General features: G+C 38.1%; 2 protein-coding genes across 6 annotated transcripts; both read right to left on the minus strand.

Annotated features, from left to right (window-relative positions):
- Positions 1-2,582: 2,582 nt before the first annotated feature.
- Positions 2,583-15,892, minus strand: washc2c (WASH complex subunit 2C). 5 transcript variants are annotated; one of them, XM_035531752.2, is made up of 31 exons: positions 15,633-15,891; positions 14,597-14,734; positions 14,258-14,422; positions 13,992-14,060; positions 13,643-13,816; positions 13,458-13,551; positions 13,298-13,359; positions 13,047-13,100; positions 12,727-12,819; positions 12,183-12,270; positions 11,949-12,014; positions 11,550-11,689; positions 11,312-11,381; positions 9,815-9,865; positions 9,542-9,724; positions 9,254-9,405; positions 8,987-9,094; positions 8,756-8,854; positions 8,535-8,651; positions 8,326-8,427; positions 7,965-8,137; positions 7,542-7,653; positions 6,711-6,932; positions 6,308-6,496; positions 6,081-6,209; positions 5,829-5,930; positions 5,215-5,271; positions 4,540-4,746; positions 3,699-4,295; positions 3,310-3,484; positions 2,583-3,233 (listed from the first exon to the last, which is right to left on the minus strand). In XM_035531752.2, the coding sequence occupies exons 2-31, from the start codon at positions 14,723-14,725 to the stop codon at positions 3,094-3,096; spliced, it is 4,119 nt and encodes a 1,372-aa protein (XP_035387645.1). In that variant the 5' UTR covers positions 14,726-14,734; positions 15,633-15,891; the 3' UTR covers positions 2,583-3,093. The 5 variants fall into 5 exon arrangements, with proteins under 5 accessions (XP_035387645.1, XP_035387646.1, XP_035387644.1 ...); XM_035531753.2 differs by having other exon boundaries at positions 9,542-9,691; positions 12,727-12,822; positions 15,633-15,889; XM_035531751.2 differs by having other exon boundaries at positions 12,727-12,822; positions 15,633-15,889.
- Positions 15,893-16,352: 460 nt separating this feature from the next.
- On the minus strand, positions 16,353-27,244 carry alox5a (arachidonate 5-lipoxygenase a). Its single transcript, XM_027026971.3, has 14 exons — positions 27,026-27,244; positions 26,319-26,517; positions 26,137-26,218; positions 25,622-25,744; positions 24,562-24,668; positions 24,100-24,272; positions 23,850-23,996; positions 23,238-23,441; positions 23,032-23,118; positions 22,586-22,764; positions 22,341-22,462; positions 17,673-17,773; positions 17,395-17,565; positions 16,353-17,262 (listed from the first exon to the last, which is right to left on the minus strand). The coding sequence occupies exons 1-14, from the start codon at positions 27,173-27,175 to the stop codon at positions 17,083-17,085; spliced, it is 2,025 nt and encodes a 674-aa protein (XP_026882772.1). The 5' UTR covers positions 27,176-27,244; the 3' UTR covers positions 16,353-17,082.
- Positions 27,245-27,288: the final 44 nt, after the last annotated feature.

Consider the following 27,288-nt stretch of genomic DNA (forward strand, 5'->3'; position numbering starts at 1 on the left):
AAATGTGGGGAATTCAGTGAAATTTAATCTATACATAATTAAATGTGTCATGAAGTATCCATTAATTCATTAACAAAGTAATTTCTTTAATCCAGGTGCAAGATATCTATCTATCTATCTATCTATCTATCTATCTATCTATCTATCTATCTATCTATCTATCTATCTATCTATCTATCTATCTATCTAACATTAAACAAAAAAAAAGAAAAACATAAATATGACAAAGCACTTCAGTTCAGTTGTTGTTCACTTTTCATAAAAAGCATGAATAATATTCAACATGGCCTTAACATCATGCCTTAAAAAGAATCTGTCAAACAAAAAGAAATACCTTTTTAAAAATTCAGAGAGACACATTTTCTTCCTGTTGATGAACCTATAATTCACTGTCTCCTTTCGATACACCTCCATATTACACAGAGCCATGCACTTTAAGGAGGCTTTTCTACATTTGCAACCTACCCAGTAGCCATTCTTACAGTCATAATGTAAGAGATCAAGACTGGCTTGCCTGTGGAAGAGTTGACCACAATGGTCTTCAGTCACTTGGGCCCATCCAACCCCAGTCTGCTGGAGATATATTTGGTGCCTAGCAGTGTCCTCCTTGGTACAGTGCTCTTTTAAGGTGCTGCACCAGTGCATCCTTAGTGGGAGGAGGGATTGCGCCTTTCCGCTTCCTTTCTTCGTGAGCAACTCAAGATGATCAATGGTGAGTTGGCTGTTGGTACAATCACAGAGGAGAATTGTGAAGTGGTCCACAATGCAAATTACGTCCTCTTGAATGCTTTTTTTCTGTCTCTGGAACTTTAACCTGTTAACTTCATAGTAACTCCATACAACATACACTCTGTTGGCCCTTCCAAGTTTTTCATTGATATAAGGTATGAAGATTGTGCTGGAAAAGTCATGGTCTACTGTAGGCAACTTAACAGATCAGCCTTGATTACCCAAGTGTAGTCCACCATGAAGGGAGAGAGACTGAATTTTTCTAGGTTCCCATCATGGGTCTGACAGGCAATGTAGCAATGTAACTTATAGAAGTATAGCTACTGCACTACAAAAAGTATACTTTGGTTGCATTAGAGGTTTTAAATCATGAGAAGCTAGGGTTAGCATTAGTAACAGTACCTTAGTGAGCAGGGCTTGACAAAGTTGTATTGACGGATGTCTTGTCAGACTGTGGCATTGATATTTGTTTTTGTGGATACTGTCAAACTGATGGATGGTTATTGGTCTTGAGCACCAATACTTTGCTTGTCCTCAAAATCTTATCGCCTTTCGTTCTCGTTTTGGACTGCTACCAGTTTGAAACATTCATCCATCCAGTCATTAGTTATTTGCATTTGAAGGCTGACTGTGACAGTTTAAATAATCAAGACAAATTTCATCTTATACTGCATCATTAAAATAAATAATCAAATAAATATTTAATAATATATACATTTGGTTCTCTATTATGGTCACATTTCATTTTATGGTATGTTTATTGCCATACTAGACAATGTAGCCTATTTTTATTATTTATAAATGTAACTTTGTAATACCCCTCCACAGAAAAATTTTCACATGCCTTGCCATGTATTGACAAATGATTAGCTGTCTAGGAACATTTTCTCTGACTTTGCTTTTACATCTGAATGTTTTGTTTCCCCTCTCCTTCTGTTAGCGTTTAGTGATTAAAATATTAGAGCTTTCGGATGGAAGTCTAGATAAATAATGATGTAGCTTTCAGTCACCCCTGGAGAAGAAAACCAGTTTGTCACAGCATCAAAATAACCAGGGTTTCAGTGGAAAAACCTCCTCTTCCACTAAATTCTGCATCATTATAAAGACTGCAAATATACACTAATAATAGTGTTCCCACTGGAGACAGTTGTCACAGAATGAAGATTTGTAAAGAAAATTAATTAAGTTGGGCAACCTTCATAATCATGTGTGCATGTTCATAAAGACATCATCTTTCTCTTAGCTGACTCACATTTTTCCCCCAACTGCAACTGTTGTAATATATGCTTGAGATTCCAAATTTGAGAGTGCTCCCAGAATGTCTAGGATTGATTTCCAAGATCCAGACCACACTTAACCTGGATAAAAAGGTAATGTCAATGGTGAATCATGAGTGACAATTCAGATGAAGTCTAGGCCTAATACACCTCTTAGAAAATGGGCCACAGAGTAATATCAACTGCTCCAGTATAATGCGGCATTAATAATCTGCAGAAATGGTTAATTTAAAAATGCAGTCTTAGGCTACATCGTGTCTATTTAGCATACATCCTAATTCTTTTTTCTTTAAAGAATGACATTTAGTTCTTCTGGTTGCATTTAACTGCAAAAACCACCATCCATCATGCACAACAGTGCAGCTCATGGAAAATCCCAGTTTCAAAAAAGCAGAAGTAATGTGATAACTGGATATAAACACATTCTTTGACATCACTAGAACAAAAAATATTTCAAATAAATGCAATATTTCAAATAAATGTTGTCTTAAATGTCTAACAATCAATCAATGTAAATCTTTAAATATTCTATTTGTTTTGTTTATGAATGGAATGTGAAAAAGCAAATTTCACTCCTTATAAACGTCATAAAATATATTTTCTTCAGCTTACAAAAAATTCACATGCAACACAAAAAAACCCCCAAAAAAACCAAAACAACAACAACTTATAAAAACTTTCAAAAGACAGTGAGCTCTAATGTTGACAATTGTAAGAGGTGTATGGCACACAGTAATGTGAAAGAATGTAAATTAACCATACACATGAGAACATCAGAGGAATGTATCCCTTCACAAATAAGTCTGATTTTATAGGATGCACAATTGACAATCATGTTTAAAGTGCTATACTGAAAATTAAATAAAACAAACCATTATTAATCTAAATAGCATTTCATGGTAGCTCTATAATCTACTAATCAAAGATTAATTTCTAGAAGTTAAACTTGATAAAGAAAAAGCTTTTATAAGGACATTTTTCCAGAATTTATAAATTACCAATGAACATTGTTAATACAGTATCTTCTAGTTTCTGTAAGTATGATAAATTTCTATACATGATTACACAAATGGAGAATTTTATAGGCTTAGTTTCCACCAAACACATTAAGGGGATCATCAAAAATACTGTGGCCTGATTCCTCTGTAGAGCTGGGTTCCTGGGGAGGCTTCTTAGACTTAGAAGAGGGAATCACTGGTTTCATTATTCCAGATGAGAAAATATCATCTGTAAGGAACAGATACAGAAGTGAACATCTATAAAGAGTGATTAATATGCACTAGTCTGCCCTGTAATAACTTACCCATGTCATCATCAAATATCGATTTAGTCTCCACTTTCTTTTTCACTTTCTTCTCTTTTGGCTTTGTTGTGGGAGTCAAATCAGCAAAAATGTCAACATCATCATTAAACAAGCTTGCATCCAAGGACCTTCCTTTAGTTGTTTTAAGAGCTTTGGAGGGTGTTTCCTTTGCATCCTATAAAGATATTTTTAGATTTGGTCAGTGATGTAGTCTTGGGCTTAGGATAGCACAAACTGCTGGCTGCAACATCAGCCTTAATTAAAAACATATTTGATTGCTACTCTTCGTAACCGGTTCAGCTTCAGAAGGACCCACTCAGCTGGACCAATTCTAAACATCAGTATTAAACCTTACAGAAACAGGATTAAAAAAAAAAAAAAAAAGATACCTGAAAAATGTCTGGTTTGGTTTCTTTGGCTGGAGTCTTGGAGTCCTTTCTCTTTTCTATTCTGAAAATGTCGGCATCACCTTCATCTTCTTCATCATCAAGGAAAGGCACAGCCTTGGCTTTCTTGACTGTTTTTGACTTGACTGTGGCATGGTCGTTAAAGATGGAGAGGGCCGGGTCTTTCTTTGCGGCATCGCTGACGTCTTTCTTGGACGTGTGTTCGGAAGCCACCTCAGAGGGCTTTACTTTGGGTTGCAGCAGGGGAGAATGTTTAGGGAGGGAAGTGGAAACAAATAGTTCCTCAGAGGCAAAGAGGTCTTCCTCAGCTGTAATGGGCCTCTTTGGCCGGACCGCCACACCAGAGTGTCTATATGCAGGTACTGTGGCGATGGTGGTAACAGGCAGGGTGAGGGCAGAGGATCTGGCTGATACAGGATTAAAGGGAGGCAGTGGTGAAGCTGCATCAGCACCAGGAGGGACCTGGGGAGCAGCATCTTCTTCCAGGCTGGCCCCGAGCACCTCCTCTGAGCACCGAGCTGCCAGGTGCCTTGCTGCCCGTGTTTGGGGTCGCCGTCGTGTTGCGCCTTTAATGCGATCCTGCACATAAAAGGTCAAGGGGAAAGTTAGTGCCTTTAAAAAACACCTTCAGGCTACAAAAAAACCCAGAGTATTCCTCTCCAAGTCAGGAAAAAAGTCATATGAGTTTTGGACAGTGAAGCAGCCTAACCCTTTCATCAATGCAATAATTAATTAGATTATGCTAAAGGGGCCGTTAGCATATTTTCCCCATAGTTCTGTACAAATCACATAACATCACCTTCCCATCTTCACCTTGACCCACCTTGTTGGCATTCTGCAGTGTGGTGACTTGAGCTGGGCAATCAAAGCTCACTCCTCCTTCACTGGGGGGGGCCAGAGGATCAGGGGTGCCTGCAGAAGCAGACACCAACCATGCAGCTTTAGACGATCCGGGGACTACGACGCCTGTCCCCGGGACACGTGCCGCTGCCCCTGGCAAGAGGGTCGTGGGGTTGATGGACAAGCTGGCCTGAGGGCACAGACGGGAATCGAAAGCTCAGATATGAAATTCACACAACAAACTGAACACAAAAGTGGCCCATCAGGGCTTTTTGGCATTAGTTTAAAAGCACTACAGGAAACTGAACAGATACTCTGATGCCAAACACAGACTGGAGAAAAGTGTTTAGAACTGCAGACTATTGTGTAATGTAGACTGGTTTCATTCTTGTGCCTTACTGTATCTGAATACATATCATAGATATGAAAGAAGAGATCAAGTTGAATAAAAGCATCAGCAAGAAACCACTGAAGCAAGAATGCATGCAGAATTCAGGCATAATCAAGTGTTCAGTGAGACAACATCTGAAGAAAATGGAAATAACTTTTAAAAAGAAGTTGACTTAGCCAGGTGTGTAAAGGATTCAGCAGAAAAAAGGTATGTTGGAAATTATTCTTAAAGAGCAACAGAAATAGAGAATCATTAATTAAACTTTACTTGAATTTTTCCAATCCTTGAGGATGTTTCTTTAGATTTTACAGGGCTTGCAGGTTTCTGTGCAATTAATGACAATGATTACACTTCAGTTTAAAAAAAAACAAAACAAAAACTGAACAAGTTTCTGATCACTATAGGTCTTGTTATACTTCTCAAAAAGGTCCTCAGAATATGTGTAACAATTTTAAAAAAAAATTCACCTTCTTAACAGAGAAGTTGTACAAGTCACATATGAACTTTTTTAAAGGACAATGTTTATACATGTTCAAAAGCTGTTTAAACATGATTCACAAAAGCAAATGAAAAATGACTTGAGCACATTTCTAAACAGAAGGTAACTTTCCATTAGCCATACCGCATTGTCAGCTGAGGGTGCTGTACTTGAATCTTTGTCAGGTTCATTTTTTTAGGCTTACTAGGGCTTCACTAGTACTTTCTACATGTGGAAATCACATTTATATTGTGAAAGTCACATGCACTCCCGTTTTCCTCTTCTCTCGCTCTCTCAGGAGTGCCCCTCACCCTATCCACCCGCATGACCTCACACATCAGTGCCCCTCACCCTGCCCACCTGCATGACTAGATTTCCTGTGAATGATGAATGAGAAAAGTACCGGAGGAACTTTTGGCTTTGTAGAGCTGAACAAGTTGTCGTCATTGTCATCATCCCCAAACAATGTAGGACCAACTGGCTTCACTGAGCTAGTCAAAGGTGCCTGGAACCATAAGAGATTAATTTCAAATGAACTCTCATACAAACACATCATCATCATCATCACCACCACTAACTGCAAAAGGAGGACTGTTGTGAAACTACATGCATAATGTAACTGGGGCATAACAATGTACTTATTGCTTAAGCTCACAGAGAGATTAGCAGAGGTAGCAAAGAGGTCGACATCTGGATCGTTGTCTCTCTGCTGCGTCTGGCTAAAGAGCAGTTCCTCATCCTGAAACACACCTGTACTCTTCACACGTGATTTCTGCTCCTGAGCCTGAAACACAACCAACATAATCAACATTGTGCACGCGCACGCGCACGCGCACGCACGCACACGCGCACGCACGCACCTCTAGGTAATTGAGAGCCAACCTTTAATGTGTTTCTGTCTATTGGCTGGGTTGCAAGGGAAACAGTAGATGTGCCTTCGGGTTCCTTTTCCTCTTTGTCCTCATCATCAAAGAGGCTGAGCGTGGTTTTCTTGGCCTTTTTTTCTTTGTTCTCTATGGATGGCAGGGGTTCCTTCTGCCAGTCAAGACCACCAAAGTCTTCCAAAGGACTCTTGGGATGTTTTTGTGGCACACCAGAGAGCAGGCATGGATATCACCCAAAAATGTAGTTACATTTTCAGCTATTATATTAATCTGTGGTTATTCAGTTTCTAATGAGAAAAGGCTCCCTGATGTAACTTTTTAAAGTGTTTGAAATGTTCTACACCATAAACACACCTACTGGCAAATTTTATTTGAGAAAGAACACGAGATTCTGTTCTCACCTTTGTGGTTTCTTCTACATCTCCTAGCACATTAATTTCTCCAAACAGACCAACAGCTCCAGTGGGCTTCTTAGCCTTGTTATCCTCCTCAGGGGAAGGCATAGCCGATACAGGCATCTCATTAGAACGCCTCTCCTCAGCTACATTCACTGGAGATGATACTACTTCCTCTGTCTTCTCAGGACCAAACAAAGATGGAGCCAGAGAAGAATCAGCAGGCCTCTGAAACACACATAGATGGGTGCTTCTCAGTTGACCACTCTGTTCACAGTCTACCACACTTCTCACTGTTCTTGGATTCTAACCAAAAGCTCCTATGCACATTCCACACAGACAGGCTCATTTTTATGCCATTTTGAACAACAACAACAACAAAAATCCCATCTCTGAGATCAGAACTGAAATTGTCAAAACTACTTGTTCAGCCTCCACATCTGGTCACCAATGCACCAAAATGACTGACAGAAACTAATGATTTTGCACTTCTTTTGCTTCATCATACTTAAAAATGATTACCGTTTCAAACACTGTGAAACAAACACGTTTTTAACATGTATGATTTGCAGGTATTTGACATGACCTGTGTTATTACGTTATTTTTGAGAAAGAATGGGAATTTCCTTATATCATACTGGTTGTAATACCTAGCATACCTGCTCTTATTATAGTTTACATGTACAGCAACAACTAAGAAAGAATAGAAAGTTACATGCAAGTAACACTAAGACTAATTTTTGAACAAGTCATAAATCATGAATCACTAAGCCAATGCACAACCAATAAAACCCCCAGCATTAAAAGTAATGCTGACTTTTTACTCCGAAAACGTACTTTGTCTCCAGTTGCTGTTTTGTTTGGAGATGACTGGAAACCAAAGAGTGACCCTTTGTCTTCATCAGCTTCATCCTCAAACATGAGGGACACTCTCTGAGGCTTCTTCTGACTGCAAGGACAAACGACCAGCCACTGTGAAGGTGCAGGTACTTTCAAGCATTCTTCTTCATCATCATTACCCCAATGCCATGTCTCCTGAGCAAGGCCCTTAACTGCTCAAACTGTATTGTCATAACTAAATTGTTTTGGATAAAAAGTGTCATCTTAAATGTAAGTGTCGCCTTAAATGTAAGCATAAAAATGTCCCAATGCTACTGGTGTAATTTGAGAATAGTTAAGTTTACTCTTTGAAATTAGTTTCATGCCATTTTATGTGAATTTTATGGTTCTTGTTAAAAGAAATACTTTTTTCAAAGAAACCTTGACTCCTTTGTGGCTGCAAATAGATCATCGTCATCATTGTCTTCAAACAGAATGGATTTCTGTGGTAATGTGGCACTGGGCAGCCTGGAGGGGGCACTGGTGCTGGTCTTCATCCCACCACTCCTCACGTCCAGCTTGCCTGTACTGGGCTTGGAGCTCATCCATTGGTCCTGATACAAAAACACAAACCAAAAAACCCACAAAGGAAATAATGTATATTGAGTTGGAGTAAATTAAGTTACTAATCCTAATCATCTTATTCTGCATATACACAGTCTAACACACAATTCAGAATAGGTACTTTGACAAGATAAATACATTTCATCAAGCCGTTAACAGGTTTTTGGTTTCTTCATACCTCATCATCACTAAAAAGAGAAGTTGGCACAGTTGTCTTGGGTTGAAGTGCTGCTGTTTTGACCTTAACTGATTTGGATTTTGGCACAGAGGAAAACAGATCCTGCATGATGAAGGAATTAGGGTTTTAAAAAGAAGCTTCTATAATAATCTATCTGGGTACCTTTTCTCCACTAGTCAGTTCAAAAGTTTTAACCTGTTTAAGCTCACCTCTTCATCATCATCATCATCACCATCATCATTAAATATAGAGAGCAGAGTCTTTCTCCCTTTGCTCCGGGTGGGGGCTTCAGGCTTTGAATGACTTTTTGGTATTGTGGGGAATATCTTTAAAATGAAAAAACAGAAATGCAAAACACTAATTCTATGTCAAGCAATTCAGCATGATGAAGCATGATTCTAGGCTCAGTGACAAAGGGATACAAGCATACTTGTGAGTCTTCATCATCAGAGAACAGACTCCTGCTCTGGGATTTCTCTGCTGGTTTCATAGCTGCTGAAGGTTTGTCCACATCAGGCTTGGGTATACTCTTAAAAAATAATAAAAATAAATAAATAAATAAATAAATAAATAAATAAATAAAATCAATAAAAATAAAATGGCACAACAGCATATGAGGGAGAGAGATAAGAAAAGGAAAGAAGGATAAATGGGTTCATACTTCCTCAGATTTCTCTGACTCCTCATTTGTTGAAGGTCTGCGTTTCTTCAGCCCTTCCACCAGAATGTTCTTCGTACCAAGCCCAAACACTGAGGTGGCACCAGGTAACTGCATGCAAGCACACATGACTAGACAGTGTCCATCATGTCATAGTTGTTGTTGAAGGTAGTAAGTCATTTTTGTACTGAATAAATGACAATCGTGTGACAACTAATCAAAACAAAGGGAAATACGGCTTTTCTGTCAATCTTAGAGAAGGAAAACTACCTTCTTCTCAAGAGGCTGTACAGCCTCCTCTGTCTCCACATTTTTCTTGCTTTGTTGAGAAACACCAGCAAGAGAAGTTGCACTGAAAATGTCTCCATCATCACCTCCAAACAGGTCCACACTTTTCTTCGGTTTGATTTTTTCCTGTCCACCTAAGTATACAAAGTTATACCCTTTATGACAGCATATACAGTTTACTGCCAAGTAAACAGACACATTATTCCTGTGACAAGACTCAGAAACTCACAGTGCTAGAAATAACTCACAGTTGCAGGACTCCAGACTCACCGGGAGTGGGTGTTTTAAGGGTCTTCCCACTGAAAATATCATTGTCTTCATCGTTATCATCAAAGAGACCCCCTACTAGGGATGCCTGTTTTGGAGCTGCCTGCACTTTGGGTTTGACTGGACTGTCATTCTTTTTGTTCTCCAATGAATCTAAAGTGTTTTCAGAACCAAAGAGAGTGTTTTCTGACAAAAGAAAACAAATACTCCTCCAATTAAAAGCTGAAAAAACAATGAAATTATATGAAATGCTCTAAAAGTGATAAATGCATTTACCTGGAAAAATGGATACTGCACCTATAGGTATTTTCTTAGATTTGCCATGCTCTACAAAACAAAACCATGAGGACAATGATTGTTAACAGGTTAAATGTCCACACGCACACATGCAGCGCACACACATGCGCGCACGCACGCACCAAAAAACAGTCACCACCTGGATTTAACTAAGCAAATAGGCAAGAGCCTCCCATTGGATAATTACTAAGTTATTTAACCCTAACTGATGCAATGAGTAGTTTCTCATTTGTTAAACAACCATGTCAAAAGACACATCCTGTGGTCGTGGAAAAGATGTTAATCTGTTTCAGAAGGCTCAAATTATTGGCATGAATCAAGCAGAGAAAATATCTAAGGAAATTGCTGAAACTACTAAAATCGGGTTAAGAACTGTCCAACGCATTATTAAAAAGTGGATGGACAGTGGGGAAGCATCATCTTCGAGGAAGGAATGTGGTCGGAAAAAAAAATCTTAAATTATCGTGATCACTTAAACGTGTGCTGAAATCAAATCGTAGAAAAACAACAGTAGAATTCAGGGATATGTTGAATAGTGACAGTAAGAGCATTTCTACATGCACAATGCGAAGAGAACGCAAGGGATTGGGACTAAACAGCTGTGTAGCCATAAGAAAACCACTTGTCAGTGAGGCCAACCGGCAAAAACAGCTTAAATTTGCTAGGGAGCATAAAGATTAGACTCTGGAGCAATGGAAGAAGGTCATGTGGTCTGATGAGTCCAGATTTACCCTCTTCCAGAGTGATAGGTGCATCAGGGTAAGAAGAGAGGTGGCTGAAGTGATGCACCCATCATGCCTAGTGCCGTACAAGCCTGTGGGGGCAGTGCTATGATCTGGGGTTGCTGCAGTTGATCAGGTCTAGGTTCAGCAAAGTTATGTGCCCAAAGAATGAGGTCAGCTGACTAACTAAATATACTGAACGACCAGGTTATTCCATCAATGGATTTTTTTCTTCTCTAATGGCACGGGCATATTCCAAGATGACAATGCCAGGATCCATTGGGCTTGAATTGTGAAAGAGTGGTTCAGGGAGCATGAAACATCATTTTCACACATGGATTGGCCACCAGAGTCCAGACCTGAACCCCATTGAGAATCTTTGGGATGTGCTGGAGAAGACTCTGCGCAGTGGTCCAAATCTCCCATCATCAATAAAAGATCTTGGTGGAAAATTAATGCAACTCTGGACAGAAATAAATGTTGTGACACTGCAGAAGCTTGTGGAAACGATACCACAGCGAATGTGTTCCGTAATCAAAGCTAAAGGCCGTCCAACAAAAATATTAGAGTGTGTGACCTTTTTTCTGGCCAGGCTGTGTGTGTGTGTCTCACACACACACACACACACACACACACACACACACACACACACACACACACACACACACACACACACACACACACACACACACACACACACACACACACACACACACACACACACACACACACACATTCAGGCTGTATGTGGTACCTGTCTTTTGTGGTAGTGTTGATACCTTCTCAATTTGCTCATTTTTAGATGCCTCAGAAAACAGATCACCCTTTGGAATATAAAACAACACAAAATCTAAATGCCTGTTCTGTTTTCATTTTCTTGCTGGCATAACTTAATTTTATTTGTATTAAATACTTTTAGCATAACTTTCTGTAGTCAGACCATTTTAAGTAGTCATTGCAACCAATGAAACACATAACTTATGACCACTTACCTCATCATCATCAAACAACCCTTTACCTCCACTGAAAAGGCCTCCCTTTCCCCCAAATGGAGAATATTCATCTTCCTCCATTTTTGGAGGATTGAACATATCATCATCATCATCATCATCATCATCATCAACTTCCTCCACTGAAAGAAATGCAGCAGATGTAAAACTCTGAACCCACAATATCTGAACAAGATCTTGATTCATCCATGCAACTAACAAGTTTTGAAGAAAGGCAGCAAGTCATGCATAATACATGTTTCTTCTCAGAAGCTGGTACAACTTAGCCACAAATGACAGTCACTGGCATTCATGTGCTTGTTTATGAAATAAACAACAGTAAGCAGTTGGGTATGGAGCATGGTAATCTCCACCATGCTGGATAAAGGCAGTTATTCGTACCCCTAGCCTTTGTAGGCTTCTTTGCTTTAATCTTCTTCTTGCTGCCAGATGGGCCAGATGACAATGCTGGAACAACAAAAGCAAAACATTCAAATTCAAGCTAAAAAATAAATGAAACTGAATAATATGCATGACATAGGTTGATGCAAAGTGCACTTGGTCTTATAGACAGAATGACAGGGAAACACCCATCATTCCTAGGGTCTTTAACAGAGAAAACAAGAGTGAACCTACATGTGCTGTCTGCCTCTGGCTTGACTGTTGTATCTCCTTTGATTCTGGCAGCCAGTTCATCAGCAAATGATGCTGGACCTACCTCATCCTGAAACAAAGACAAAGAGATGACATACCTTTGCTAGCAATATCATCATGAGCTTTATGGTTCACATAATTTTAATATACTATTTAACATACTATTTTTTTTAAATAGTTAACCTTTGACGACGAAGGGCCAATTTATTAAGCAAAGTCTTTCTAGCCAACATATTTCTGTCAAAGACATCTATATGTCATCGTTCAGTCAGTTTATGTCAAAAAATGAAGTGAGATCTCTTAACAGTAATTGTTTGCTCTGCTTCTTAGCAAACAAATTCACTGATAAGCATCCTAAATGTAAAAAAATCTTAATTCATCCAACACTTGATAGATGATTTGATAGACGGGCAGACTGTTCCAATTAATCCAATTAATCATCCTGAAGTGCCTGATACCAGTCACCTTTTTAGATATTCCACGACTCAAAATGTATTGTAAGAATAGAAAAGTACAAATTATTAACCCTTCTGAGCTCATCTTCATCCTTGTCAGATTCTCCAAATATATCTGAATCTTCATCCTCTTCCTCATCATCATAACTGACAAGGGATGGCTTCTGCTGAAAAAAAAAAAAGAATAAAAATAAAAATAAAACAGCTAATTCAGCAATGTGCAGATGCAGTCATTACCACTTCTTCTTAAAAGAAAACCAATGCACACATTTTCTCCAATATTTTTTCTTAACAGCCTTGAAACAAGACTGTATTAGAAGTGATGCACTGAATACATAAACCTTTTCTGCAATTTGGTATAAACTAATATGTTATTTTCATGGGTACTTACTTTCTTCAAGCTTCCCTGCCCTTCTTTCTCGTGGTCAAAGTCCTCATCCGAGTGCTATTGATTTAAAACCCAAGTAAGGATTACAAATATCACATTACATAATACAACTTAATTTGTATTGGCAGATATACAAATGCAAAAATTAGCAAAAAGTAAATATACCATACCACACTTGGCCAAGCTATGTTCAGCTAGAAATCTAAACAATATAAAAATACAAAAATACAAAATGGCTATTATATGCAATTTACCTCCCCATCTTTCCCCTCTTCACTCTCAATGACACTCTCCCTATCACTGTCAATGGACATTTCTGCAATGAAGAAAAGATAAATTAGACCAAATTTCAAGTAAGGATCAATTTAGAGAGCACTGTGTAGATGTATATGCAGGCAAAAATGGGTACTCCACCATCGCTGGAGAGATCCCCCAGGCCAACATCATCCTGCTCCATGAAAGCTTGGGACCCAATCAAGTATGGCAATGGTCTGTCTACATACAGATCCTATTAACAAAGTGGAAAAAAATACTAAAAGCCAACTCTAAAAGTATGAACAGCCAATCAATGTAATAAAATGTGCACCATCATACCACACCTTTGGTTCTAGGATGGGCTCCACTCTATCTGCTGCCTCTTCATCCTCAGAGTCAGAGTTCCCTGCTTTAATGTCCAGCTGTTCAAAGGCAGAGTCCAGAACCTTCAGACCATAGTTTACAGCCTCTTGCACTTTGGGTATAAGCTCCGCTTCTTTCTGTTCTTTTGTCTTTTCCTTTGGGTACACAGAAAATAGATAAAGTGTACAGTAATAGATAAAGTGAAAATGATTAATTCTAGGACAAAGCTCCAGTCTTGATTTACCAAAATCTGGCCGGTACAAGAGAAAATATTAAAAACACATCATTAAATATATATATTTTTTAAATAAAAATCAACAGACAGCACACCTGTTCAGGTTGTTTCTCCTGGGTATATGGCTTTGGAATAGGTTCCTCAACTTCATCATCATAAACTCTCTTTAAAAAAAAAATAAAATAAAAATATATATATATTTACCAATCCAAATCTCAATACTGTTACAATATAAACTTTAAGAATACCATTAACCAGGAAGGTGAGTGATGAAGGAGAAACTTGTGAGGTTTCAAAACAGTTGATACATTTTTAATACTAAAAATTAATTCAAACTGAACACTGATCTTTGCAGACGTACATTTTCTATGAACTGTGTATTAGAAAGCATAAGAAAGTCATTAAAGACTGTGTGTAAGCAGCTGTCAGTTGCTTTAGTATCACGAATGAGACCATCCAACTGCTTTTCAATCTCATGTGTCTTGGACAACATCCTCTGAGAGAAGTCTTGCAAGCAGAGAAAAAGCTGTGGGGAAAAGAAAAAAAAAAAGTTTTCAATAAGATTTCTCAAAGGTTCCCCATTCTGCCAGTCCCCCAATTCCAGTTCATATTTCTGGATGGGGCAGGCAAAATTAAGTGAACTGATACTCTGATGACAAGTAACTTCACACTAAAACCTCTTCTATTACTAACAGCGCACCCCAGAATCTGCTGCTAAAGACCAATTTGTGCTGGTTTTCCGCATCTCGTCCAAGGTCCATGGTCTCTCCCACATCTGCTCGGCACCACCATTGTAACTGCTGGGGCCATTCTCCATATGGTCAGCCATAATGGTTATCTGTTACAACAACACAGTACACATTACAAAGACAGCACAATTAGATAAACCGAAAATGACCCAGCAAATTAGTTAACTGGATTCAATATCTCTTGTTGCAAGCAACACAACTATTTAGATTTCTCTACGTGCAAACCAGTTTCGCACATTTTGCAAACAGCCAAAAAACTAGTTACAAAATATATGGCCTTTTTAAACATGTGAAATGCCCATCAAAACTGAAGATTAGACCATACAGATTACAGAATCAACATTATTGGTGACTGTGAAACTACGGTGAAAGTTGAACATGACATTCAACATGTAAATCTTCATGATACGTGTACCTGTGATCAGTTATCTTCATACCTCAAATGACCTGACAAAACCATATTCGACAACTAAACTAACGCTAGCTAAGATGGCTAGATGCATAATTTCTAGCCTGATGATTAATGAGTTTGGCTAATAAACGTTTTAGACACAGATAATGCAGCCTACCACTTGAGAGCTTCTCTACACATAAGATAGCATGCACTGCTACTATCAAATTGTCGATCTATTTGTTACTTAGCTAGCTAGATAGCTAGTTAGCCATGCAGCTTGTTGCTGATGTCTAAAACTCCTATTTCTATAACGTTAGCTGTCTAACTATATAACCATGTGACTTCATCCAAACCAGAGGTTTTGCGAAACTCTCCATTTGATAGCTAATGTAATGTTTTTGCTGTATTTAGATAGCTTACTAGTGATATTTAGCAGTATCGTGCTCTTAGATCAACTTGTTTTCGTGCGTGCCAGGCTAGACCAGGCTAGCTAGGTAGGTTACCACCTTTAGGTACTGCATAAAGGGTACTGTATCTCATTCTTTTGGATTCTAATTCTCCCTATATATATATATATATTAATTTGTAGATACCTTAAATAAATTCTTATGCCCACGTTGATCTTTTCACAGAAGTCATTAATCCAACAAGGTTTGGGCTGAAAGGCAGTTTGTGGTTCCCCGTCTCCTCATTAGTATTCCGTCTGTTCGGCCATGTCCCGTCTGCATGGAGTCAGCTGACTCCATGGTCACCTGACTGTCGTGTGCGTTAGCTATCTAGCTGGCTGGTTCATAGCCTCAATTTCTAATGATCGCCGGTAGAAGCAAAATCTCCGCAATTAATCAGTCCGCCAGAAGTGGTGGTGGGATCGTGCTTTAAATACAAACCACTGCCAGTCATCTTCTTTTTATAATTAAATAACCAAAGACGAGGTAGAAATAGAGGCTATTTATTGTATTCCTTCCGGTGTATGGTCAACCCCACAATAAAACGGTTCCGAATCCTGGTAGAAAATGGTGTGGCATTTCTGATGTTAATCTTAGATTTGAGAAACAGTTTCATAAATGCCGAGCACCCGCTCTTAAAATGTGCCAATAGCGCTCCGGGTGAGATCCAACTGGGTGCATATAATAATAATAATAATAATAATAATAATAATAATAATAATAATAATAATAATAATAATAATAAAGACTCAAATGATGTATTGGAATAGATATTGGGAAAAGTTTGGAGAGATTTTATTTACACGAATATTGAAAACTTGGCAACAGTAATCACATGTATTTGCAAAAAATGCAAAATACATTAAGGAAAATTAGAAATTAATATTTATTTGATATTTTCATCACAAAAGTGGAAAAGCAAAAATAACTAGACAACTTAAAACCAAAATAAATGTAAAAAAACAAGTTCTGTAGCTGCTCATATCAGATTTAAAGCACTGATGCTTGTTCACAAAGCGAAAATTGAAACTGCACCTTCCTACTTGATGGCATTGGTGAAAACACCATAAGCCCTTCAAGTTCAGCTTGACCAGCTTGACTCTTCTTGGTCCTGCCACCCAGGTGGTGGAATGAACTCCCAATGGCTGTCCTCCAGTGTGTTAAAAAGCAGACTGAAGTCTCATCTCTTTGCAAAACACTTGAATGTAACCTAATCATACACCTATTAAATGTACCTATATTTGCATTTGAAATGATGTTTTTGTACTGAAATGTATAGTAAATGCACTTGAATTGTCTTCATTTTAAAGTATCGTGTCATATTGCACCTCTTAATCTCACTTAAGATAGCATTCTGAGTAGACAATAAGAAACTTTTGTAAGTCTCTCTGGATAAGAGCATCTGCTGAGTACTATAAATGTACATTTAAAATGTAAGAAGAGTAACAACTACAGGATAACTAATAAAATACAAAATTCTATGCTACAAATTCTATTTCAGAGGAAAAATAGAACCACAAAAGAATGTAAAAAAGAATCCAAATCTTCTGATCTTGATCCAAATTATCTGAATTAATGAGAAAGTCAATTTCCACACTCAAACTGCCACACTGTTTGGAATTCTGTCTGGAGACAGATAGTAATAGGGTAATTTCTTCCCCTCATTGCGACTCTTGATTAATTTAGACACCTCTGACAATTTTTTCTGGAAAGTCTCCACTGCATTCTTAACTGATTTCTCAGTGAACTGTTCATCAGGATACATGCCTAAGAATAACTGTAAAGAAAACTTGTTTAGTAATGGTACCATCAATTAAATTTTTTTCCAACAATTTTTTAGTCTTCTCACATTTTTTCCAAAAATCAGTCTCAGTTGGAAGATTCCAGTTAGGCTGACCAATGAACTCACCTCATTCTCCTGGAACTGACTGAGGGCCCACACTGCTCCGAGGTGCCAGCAGGAGCGGCCGCGGTCAGGCAGACTTTCCACTATGAACTTTACATCCACCTGGCCCTTCTTAGTGGGAGGAGGCTTCCGCATGGTGGGTGGAGCATTTGGAATCCATGAACACCAGTCAAACTGGAACAGTTTGTAATTTTTGATCATGCATTTAGCTTTTAAGTACTGATGTTCAAAATTAGATATGGATTTTGAAAAAGAGGGAGTGTGTGAGTGTCCATCTTTACTTGTCCAAAGTTAATGGCAGCATGTTGTGCTGAGGCAGTAAAGATTACAACTGTCAGGTACTCCACCAGCTGCTCTCGAGTCTGCAGTGATTTAGGAAATGCTGCAAAAAATAATAGAGCAATTAAGTCATGTCATCATTCTATCCATAAGCCTATATTCTGAGTCTAAATTTTTTTTTTGTCAATTGGAAAAATGAATGGAGTTTAAAAAAATCACCTCTGTCATGCCTTCTAAACAAAAATGTTCTGACATGTTTTATCTTATGTAGCAAAATCTTTCTTCAAAATATTACTGGATTCTTTGTATTTACCCCTCTTGTATATCTTATATGCTTGTTTCAGTCGTGATAGTTTCTCACTCTGTTTTATGTTACATTTGATAGATTTACAACTAAGATTTATATTAAGTACATCTAAGTCTCTGTTTTCTATGCCTTGCGCCTCTCTGAAAGCAGGCACCAAGGTCAGGAGGTGATAACATGCTCTGAGTTGAGGCCTTCAAAGTCTCATCCAACCCCTCTCCCTATCTATCCTCCCTCTGTTCTTTCTTCCAGCTCCTCTCTCTCCTTCTTAAGTGTGAGTTCACTTCTGTGTTGTTAGACTGTTTGATGTTAGACTATAACCGTCATCCTCATGTTAAAGAAACAGATCAGAAGATAATCCACATGTGCAAATAAACCTCTACAAGATGAAGATCAGCACAGTACTGACTCTTCATTGCCAAATTTCTAACAGTTTGCTCTAAAACCTGGAATGGCATACTGACACTGCTTAGGTAAATAATGCCATTATTCTGAACCAAGAGGAATCGGCTGGGTTTTGTTCGTTGTAAGACAAAAAAGTCAGAGTCAGTCCAAGGGATACCCTCTCGGGGATTGAAGGAAGACCAATTGTTTTGGAATTTTGTTGCTGTTGCTGTGTGAGATCCTGTTACATCACTGTGACTACTGATGGGCAAGTGCCAGTGAATTTACTGAAAGATTCCTGGAAACCTGAGCCTGAACCTAATTTTAAAAGCAGCACTTTAGTTAAAGGAGGTATGGAGGTGTCTGAGTGGACTGAGTTGCAATTGAAAGAGGTAAAACCTCCATCAGCAAAAGAAAACAAAATATTTTTTTCTCCACACATTTTCCCACCGATAGACCATGGACTAGATGAGTGTAAATGGCTTAGTGGTATGCCATCAAGCATAATTCTTTTGAAGAATGCTTACTCATGATTAAGCTCTACTGGAAGTCTAACTCCTCTCAGCAAGAAGAGCAAATTGCTGGATTAGTCAGACAAAATGCCAGAGTAACCGAAGAATGTAAAAAACATGAAACATCTGCTTCAAATGCTTAGAAAACATGACAGAGGCTTGAGAGGTCATTAAATAAATGTGAACAGAAACTTAGTGACTGTGAGCAAGACAGAGACCACCTTAAGTCAGGGCAACAGACAGGACCTCAACCTGTAGTCCCTCTGTCAGGGAATCTATGTTACACCAAGGATGTGACTCCAATGGCCCAAATTGGAATGTAACCCTCTGATTATTGTATTCTTTCAGAGAAAGCTGGAAATGGTAGTAAATCAGAGGCTAATGATGCTAAGGCATCTACAATTGTGTGAGAACTAATGCACCCGCTGACTCTAGTAGCTACTGAGGTGGGAATAACAAAGATGAGATCAAGGAATTTAAGGTAGACGTGGGACATTTCCCAGGAATTCAACCATCCCAAAGAACTGAAGCTTGAATTCATTGATCTTATGCAAAGAATAAAACTGTATTCGCTACACCCTAAGGATGCATCACTATAGCAAGTCAAGTAATTAATGTGTCAGATGGCAAGAAGCTAGCTGCTACAGTATTTGAAGGTTTGGGTGCTGCTGGTACACACACTGATGATGGCAGGGAAGCTTTTAATAAGTGGATCATTCACAAATATCAGAGAGTTACTGACTAGAAGGTCACTAAATGTATAAATAAAAGGATGAGACAGTTGCTGATTTTTGTGATTGGTTTAAACAAAACCTTTTGCATCAATCTGGCTTTGGCAATCTCACTAGCGAAAACACTGATAACTCTGAATATGGGCTGCATTTTGTGCAGCTGATTGAGTCATTGAAACCAGATTTAATCAGGCCTTGTGAAACTTGTGAAAACTGGAGAAAAATTGGAGAAAATTTGGATTTGTGATTGATTTCTCCTAATATTGTTGCGATACTGATGCAGTTCGATTACAGGCATCATGCAACCAGATAATAAGAGAAAGGCATCCAGCAATATTAATGTCTTTGAGTGTTACTACTACTGTCACAAAATAGGTCACTGGGACAGAGAATATCATAAAAAGAAAGCTGACCAAGGCCACAAGGAAAAATCCAATGTCTCTAAAGAAGGTTCATAAGGGGAGTTTTTTGAGTAATAGATTTCTGCCATTTCCACAGCAGTGCAAGGAACATTTCCTTCCCCCTGTTAAACTAGTTTGCCTTGCCACTTCAGTAAATATGAAAATGATCTCTTTTTTTATTTGTAAAAAGGAGAACAGTATGTTTCTTTCTGATTGATACAGGAGCTCAAATCAATACTTTATCAGAGTAAAGTTGAGCAGCCTAAGGAGTGTCATTAACATAAATTTGTTATTGCTGAGGGGTGGGTAATGCCACTGTTTTTCTCATTCAAGCTGATCCACTTGATGTTTGCTTAGGATGTAAATTCTTTTTATATGAATTTTTGATGGGAAAACATCTTTGGAATTAATCTTTGAGCTCTCTGAACTGTTCACTGTCATTGCTGATTCCTGTGTTTGGAGTAATGTCTCTCTGAAGCAATCTGATTTTGCTGATCACCCAATCTGGTCTGCAAATAAAAATGACTGTGGTCTTCTAGACATAGAGCCAGTTCTTTTTACAGGTTGCCCCCCTTCACGAATGAAGTAATATCCAATCAATGGGGAGGAATTACAGGGTATTAAACCTGTTATAGACCAGCTTGAAAAAAGAGGCATTCTTGATAAAACACACAGTTTATCTAACAACCCACATTGGACAGTTCGCAAGACTAATGGCACGTGGTGACTCATGGTTCACTACCAAATTTCCAATCAGCATACTGACACCCCATTGACCCCATTGGCTGCTGACCCATCAACCATTTATAATGGCATACTCTCTACTCATAGCTATTTTTCTATCATTAACCTTTCTATCATTACTTTTCTATCATTAACAAGCATACTGACCCCAATCAGTTACTACCTAGGGAAAGCATGGATGACCCATCTGTTCCCATGGATGAAGCAACCACTAAATCCAGTTTGTACCTTTACTCTCGGTGTCATTGCCCTGTCATGACACAAAATTATGATCACGCAAATACAACTGGCTTTAGACTATATACTGTCCAGCTGAAGTGGAACCTTTCAATAATAGGCCCTGACTGATGCTCTACTGTTGATCCTAGCATTGAGCTTAAGGACATTTTTCAGGATTTGACTTCTCTTCATTACATTCACTCACTGGATCGGGCTCCAGGATGGTTGCGAGGACTTATGAGAGCCTATAAAAAGCCTAATTTAGTCTGTTAGGAACTTTTTTTTTTCTGGAATTCCTGCATTGTGGAACTCAGGTTTTGATTTCAATTATGAAACAATAATATGGTACAAGCAACTGGAGAGTCAGACCATGTATAAAATGCTGTCACTTTTCACAATTTATGTTTTGTGATATGAAATATTTCATAGCTGTCATGATTAGTCCCTCCCAGCTTACCCTGTCTTGTGTATTTTAGTTCCATGCCATAGTTTAGTTTTCTCCACCCCTCGCTTGATTTTCCACACCTGTCCCTCATTTAGTTCATGTATTCAAACCCTGTCTTGTGGCCTTGGTCTTGGCTGTTCATTGTTTACTTCATTGCGTTTATGTGAATGGTTGTGTTTTTTGTAGTTGTATTGAATGTTTGGATGTTAGAAAGCCCATCTGTTTTTCCTAGCCTTTGTTTTTGTTAGTCTCTGAGTTCTTCCTCATATCTGTTATAGCCTGCTTCCCCTGTTTGCTTTCATGTGTTTTGGTTGATCATGTATTCTTGTGAACTCCGTGTTGGCTCTATGACCCTGGACTACTACAACGACTCTGATTTTGGATTTGCCCATAATAAATCTTGCTCTCCTCCGTACATGCGTCCGCCTCCTCACCGCTCACTGTTACAATAGCATTGTTTTTCCTTAATCTGTATGTATTTGTCACTAAAGAAATAATAATGGCATGTAATTGATGGGGATCGTTTAATAGGCCTTTGAAGCCAATGTGTAGAAGCCAATGTGCTTTCACAGTGTCTTCAGTTAGGCCTATGACTGGTCAGAGACAGGGAAGTCTAATATAATCTGTTAGGAACATTTTTTTTTCTCTAGTTCTTGCATTGTGAAACTCAGGAAATTGTTGAGTCACCAAGATCTCTAACATTTTTGGCTTAGCTAAATTTACTTTCTGCATTGAGAAAGTAGACCTAGGGGCCATCTTTCTTTCATTATGCACCAAGCATATAGGAATAGGATAACACAGAGTATAGAAATAAACCAGGGTCATTCAGGGGCAGGGCTATTTAGACAATTTTTTGAAAAAGATGAGCTCCTTACTAACAGTGTAATATTTTTAACAATATTAACAATACTGTGACACATTTGTTCTCACCACAGTAGTCCAAATCCTGCATTCCAAAGCTGCAGACATCCTTGACGAATGCTTGTATCTCTTCATCTCTCTGCAACGTTTCATCACTGTCATAGTAGATGTTCACCACATCTGTCACAAAACTAGCAAGAAACATAAAGTATCCTAAGTGTAACAATAAATCAAATAACAGATATTTTGATCGATTTGCATTAGAGGACTTGTTATTTAATTTTCAGGTATACCCAGCAAACTTCTTTGGCTACCTTTTGACAATTTCCCATACTTTAATGCCATCATCTCTGTAGTAATAGTATGGCAGATCTTCCTGGCTGTCCATGCCACGATCCTTTATGGCCTCAGGAAAGCACAGCGACTTGTAAGTAAATGTCTTCATGGCCTTCTGGACCAGCTGTACATGTCCACCTCCACCTGTTCCATTAGCCTACACACACACACACACACACACACACACACACACACACACACACACACACACACAAACCCAAATAAACAAACAAACAAAAAACATAAATTAGGTACACTATAATTAACATTATAATTATAGTTTAAATAGTAAGGATTAGGTTTACTTTATTAAATAAGACTTCAATAAGTAAAAGCAGAGATTCAGCAAAAGCAGAGTTATACGCTACATTTTTAGTACAGTCTAAGAGAACACTAACAAGATTACTAAAGATTCTCATCTTACCTTGTCAAAGATGCCACATTCACAAATAAGCTGCTCTCGTGCTTTGGTGTTGATTGCAATTGTGAAACGAACATGTGGTACAAGCAACTGGAGGTTCAGACCATGTATAAAATGCTGTCACTCTTCACAAAATATATGCATTGTGATGTGAAACATTTTAAAGCACTTTTTTGTAATGTATGATGAAGAAAAAGAAATATACACACCTTGTACACTGGATGGACAGCAGGCAGCTGTCTGTACATGGCGATGGCAAATACCTCAGATATTAGATGGGTCTTGAGAAGGTGTGTCACAGTTTGGTGTACATGAAAGTCTGCAGACCTCACCCAGATCTTGGCTAGCAGCCAGTCATATTCATCATCACTGGGAAGAAAGATTGGGCTGTCTTCCCCTGGGGTTTGACTCAGCTTTTAAAACATTTTAAAACATATTATGCCAATATCATCAAACTCTGGAAATTAGAAGTAAAATACTACTATCCATTAAATTGAGCTATGGTATACATGTTACAATATTTGACCTTTAAAAAGTAACCCTACATGTAAATTAATATGCTAAAAGGAGGCACACCTGTATCCGTTTTTGGGGACAAGGTTTTCTCAGATTTTTTTAAATGTATGAATATTCCATTATGTTTATTATGTTGATTCTATTTACTTGGTTAAAATTGGACTTATAAATATCATTTGTAGTAGATTTGTAGTGGTGAATTACATTTGAATTACACTGTTGCATTAAATGAAATGATCTGATTCAGATGGAAATTCTAGGAGGAATGTTTTGAATATTGTACAAAGTATATAAGCTATATATACCTGTATGGCAATCGGAAGAATTTTATTCTGGCTGTTCTTGTACAGCAGGCAAATGGGTGAAGCCAAATATTGCATAGTACATGGATCTGTAGCATTAGGTGTTACATCCTCCATTATTGCATAGTCTGCTATGTACAAGTTTCCTTCCTGTAGACCACAAATCAAATGCTTGGGCTGTTAGAAACAGGTTATGGTGATAGTGTTTAGTCATGCATCATAGAGCTACATTAGAAGTTACCAAGTTACTTACCTTAAGTTCCTCCTCCAAGGTGAGGTCTCTTTCCAAGCAGTCGGCTACCATTTCATGTATGACTGGAAACTTACTGGGAATGTTTGTACACTTCTGGATTATTACAGGGTTACAGCCATTTAAGAACTGGTATCCAAACATAAAGTCTTCCTTCCAGTGCTGCATCACGTACTCTGCCCACAAGGAAAATGACCATAGCCATAAGTTACCTTTTGTTAGACATGCAGTTTATCTTCTTTTTTTAATGGTAATGACACACTCATGATTTTACCACTCCTTAACACTGACATGATGTGATAGTGAATCAGCTCTTGGCTTTCAGTATTAAGCAGTAGAGCCTTGTTAATCATTGTAGGCCACATTTTTGTAACCACTGAACAATTACTTCCGGGAATAAGAACTGAGTATTAGGGCTTTAGAGGAAGATTCAAACATTATACAGATGGAAGAGTCAACCTGTACCTGAGATTGTATTCTTGATTCTTACAAATATTCTCTCAAAATCTGCAAATTCTCCCCAGGAGGACTGAAACATGTGCATGAACTGGTTAATACACAGGTTCTCTATTCTGAAAGAAGAAGAAAGGCCACGTTAGTTCATTTGTTCATTCAAATGTAATTACTGTATAAATGAAAAACATCCCAATGAAAAGAATGATTTTAGTGGATTTACAAGTTATTTGAGCCTAATTGTTCAGAAACCATGGTTTATGAGCTACTTCCTGCATTTCCATTATATTGATTCTAACTGTATTCTAAATTATTAGACATAAGGCAAAGATATGTACTCAGACAGAAAACCACTCTGTGCACCACATAGACTATTTACTTTATATGGCCATTTTAGCCCTTCATCTTTCTCAAAGTCATGCTGCAGCTGCAAGATAGGATTCTCAATAATAAATAACTCATGCATACATTTACAGTGTAAAGTCAATGTGAAAGTAATCTCAAATCTGAAAATGAGGGGGATTAGCCCTGGTACTAATTCTAATTCAAGAAACAAAAACCAGGATTCAAATTATATATGGCAGCTATGGACACCCATTGCTAAGGTTATCAGAGATTACAGGAGCACTTTAACAACATAGGTTTATATGCTCCCTGCCTATCATTATAGTTGCACATTTTTTTAGAAACAGGGTCCAGAATGGGTTTGAACATGTCCATGGATTTTTAGGCAGTACATGCTTTTGGAAGCCAGCTCCTGTTTCTTAATGCCCCACCCCATTAGTTCTGGCAGTCTTTTCCTGATTTAGCCACCCCTGATTTCTCCTTAAATCTTAGATTCTTATGACATTTTAGTTTCTTAAATGTCACAGGCAGGAAACAAGGCATGAGTGACAACATAGTGACAGTATTTGTATTCAGCTTTAGAGTGAATTACATGCAAATGTGGCTAGAGCTAACAGTACAATAACTGTCCTGTTGGAAAGTCCAGGGGTGTGAGTTCTATGGCTGTAGATGTTAATCTGTAACTATGAAATGTATTCATGCCATCACACATTCATGTATCACTCACGCTTTAGTGTAGTTGAGAGCGAAATCCACTCCTTTCTCACTGTCAAACTGGATATCTCGAGGTAGATCTTTATGGCTTAGCGCATCGATGCTCATCGGGAAGCCTGGATGCCACTCCTTCCATCTTTAACAAGAAACATTAGATCCTAGTTGCTATTATCTGTGCTAAACTATTGACAAAATCATTGAAAGAATAGGCATAGCATAGCACCAAAAAAGGAGAATTGGAGTGCAAATTATCCAGTAATAAGATCACAGTATCTTAAATGCTGAACATATAAGATAATTTCATGTACTTCAAAAAATTGCTCAAATGTAACTGTTTAATCTGTTCTAATTTTATTATTTATTTTGCATAGTTCTGACTATAAATGAAGTTGGAATAAAGTGAATGATTTTGGACAAACACTGGAATAAAAGTAATATTTGGTGTTTAGTACATGTAATTTAAGCATGTAATTTAAGATTATTACTTTAGTTTATGGGTGTTATGTGTTTGGCACTTTTAGATCAGACCTGTAAGTCTTTTGACGTATTTCCAGCTCTTTGCGCCTGTGCTGTTTCGCCACCCTAGTTTTATCATCCTGTGGCAAGTGTGCTACAAAACACACAGAGGAAGCACACTGTCATGAAACTGTCATAAGAATACAAAACAGTTTAGCAAGTGGCATGAATCAGATAAAGCAAAAAGACTCTACCTCTACCATCTCGAAGGATCACTTCTTTATCATCGACTACCCAGCGAAAGCATGGAAACTCAATATAATCTCCAGAGGGGGTCTTCACTGCAATATATTTACAGTACCAGTCATCATGCACCCAGTATTTCATCTTTTCAATCTTCACCAATTCAATGTCACCCAGGTTCTCCTCCACACTGACAGCATATGAGTCCACCTTGGATTAGAAACGTTGAAAGGCATTAGCTAAATAATTCAAGGCAAGTTTAATTCTTTATACAATTATTAAAATTATTAACAAATTATTCTCCTTTTTGAGAAAATATACTACCTAATATGTGATGTATGAAAAAAAATAGTTTATTTGCTACTGTTAAATATATCATGCATATATAAACTAATGTTTTTTATTCATTTGTTTATTGCATATTTATCTCCCTTTTGCATTCACCTATTTTTACATTAAAAAAAAAAGATCTATTACTTATTCATTTATTTTTCCTGAAGTGAAAATCAATAACATAACTCAACATTTAGTGTGTTCTAAACTAAAGGACTATCTGTCCTTTCCAGGAGCATCAAGTGGTAATGGACAGAATATGATGAAGTAGATGAATGTAGATGAAGAGCAACATGTATTTTGCCAGCAGTATTTAGGAATCTCCTTCTGTCTTCATACCACCAAAGAAAAGTCCCTGCAACTCACAATTTTTAAGAGATCTTACCGCTCCTCTTTCAAAGTCGTTATACAGGGGTTTATCCAGCAGAGTTCTCTCACTGCTACCCTCTGTCCCCACGAGAGTCATGTAGATGTAATCATCAGTCCCTGCAAACCACTGGGTGCCTGTTGCGACGGTCACTGTGTAGCTAGGCATGGTGCTCGTATATGACAAAGAGATGTGCTTCCACTGTTAACCTCTGCTGCCTCTCAAAGAATGTATTTCCCCTTTCACATTTCAACCATACAGCCTTGATCTATCCAGATAGA

This window comes from Electrophorus electricus, chromosome 12 (assembly GCF_041902795.1).
Source record: "Electrophorus electricus isolate QZ-2024a chromosome 12, ASM4190279v1, whole genome shotgun sequence".
Classification (NCBI taxonomy): domain Eukaryota; kingdom Metazoa; phylum Chordata; class Actinopteri; order Gymnotiformes; family Gymnotidae; genus Electrophorus; species Electrophorus electricus.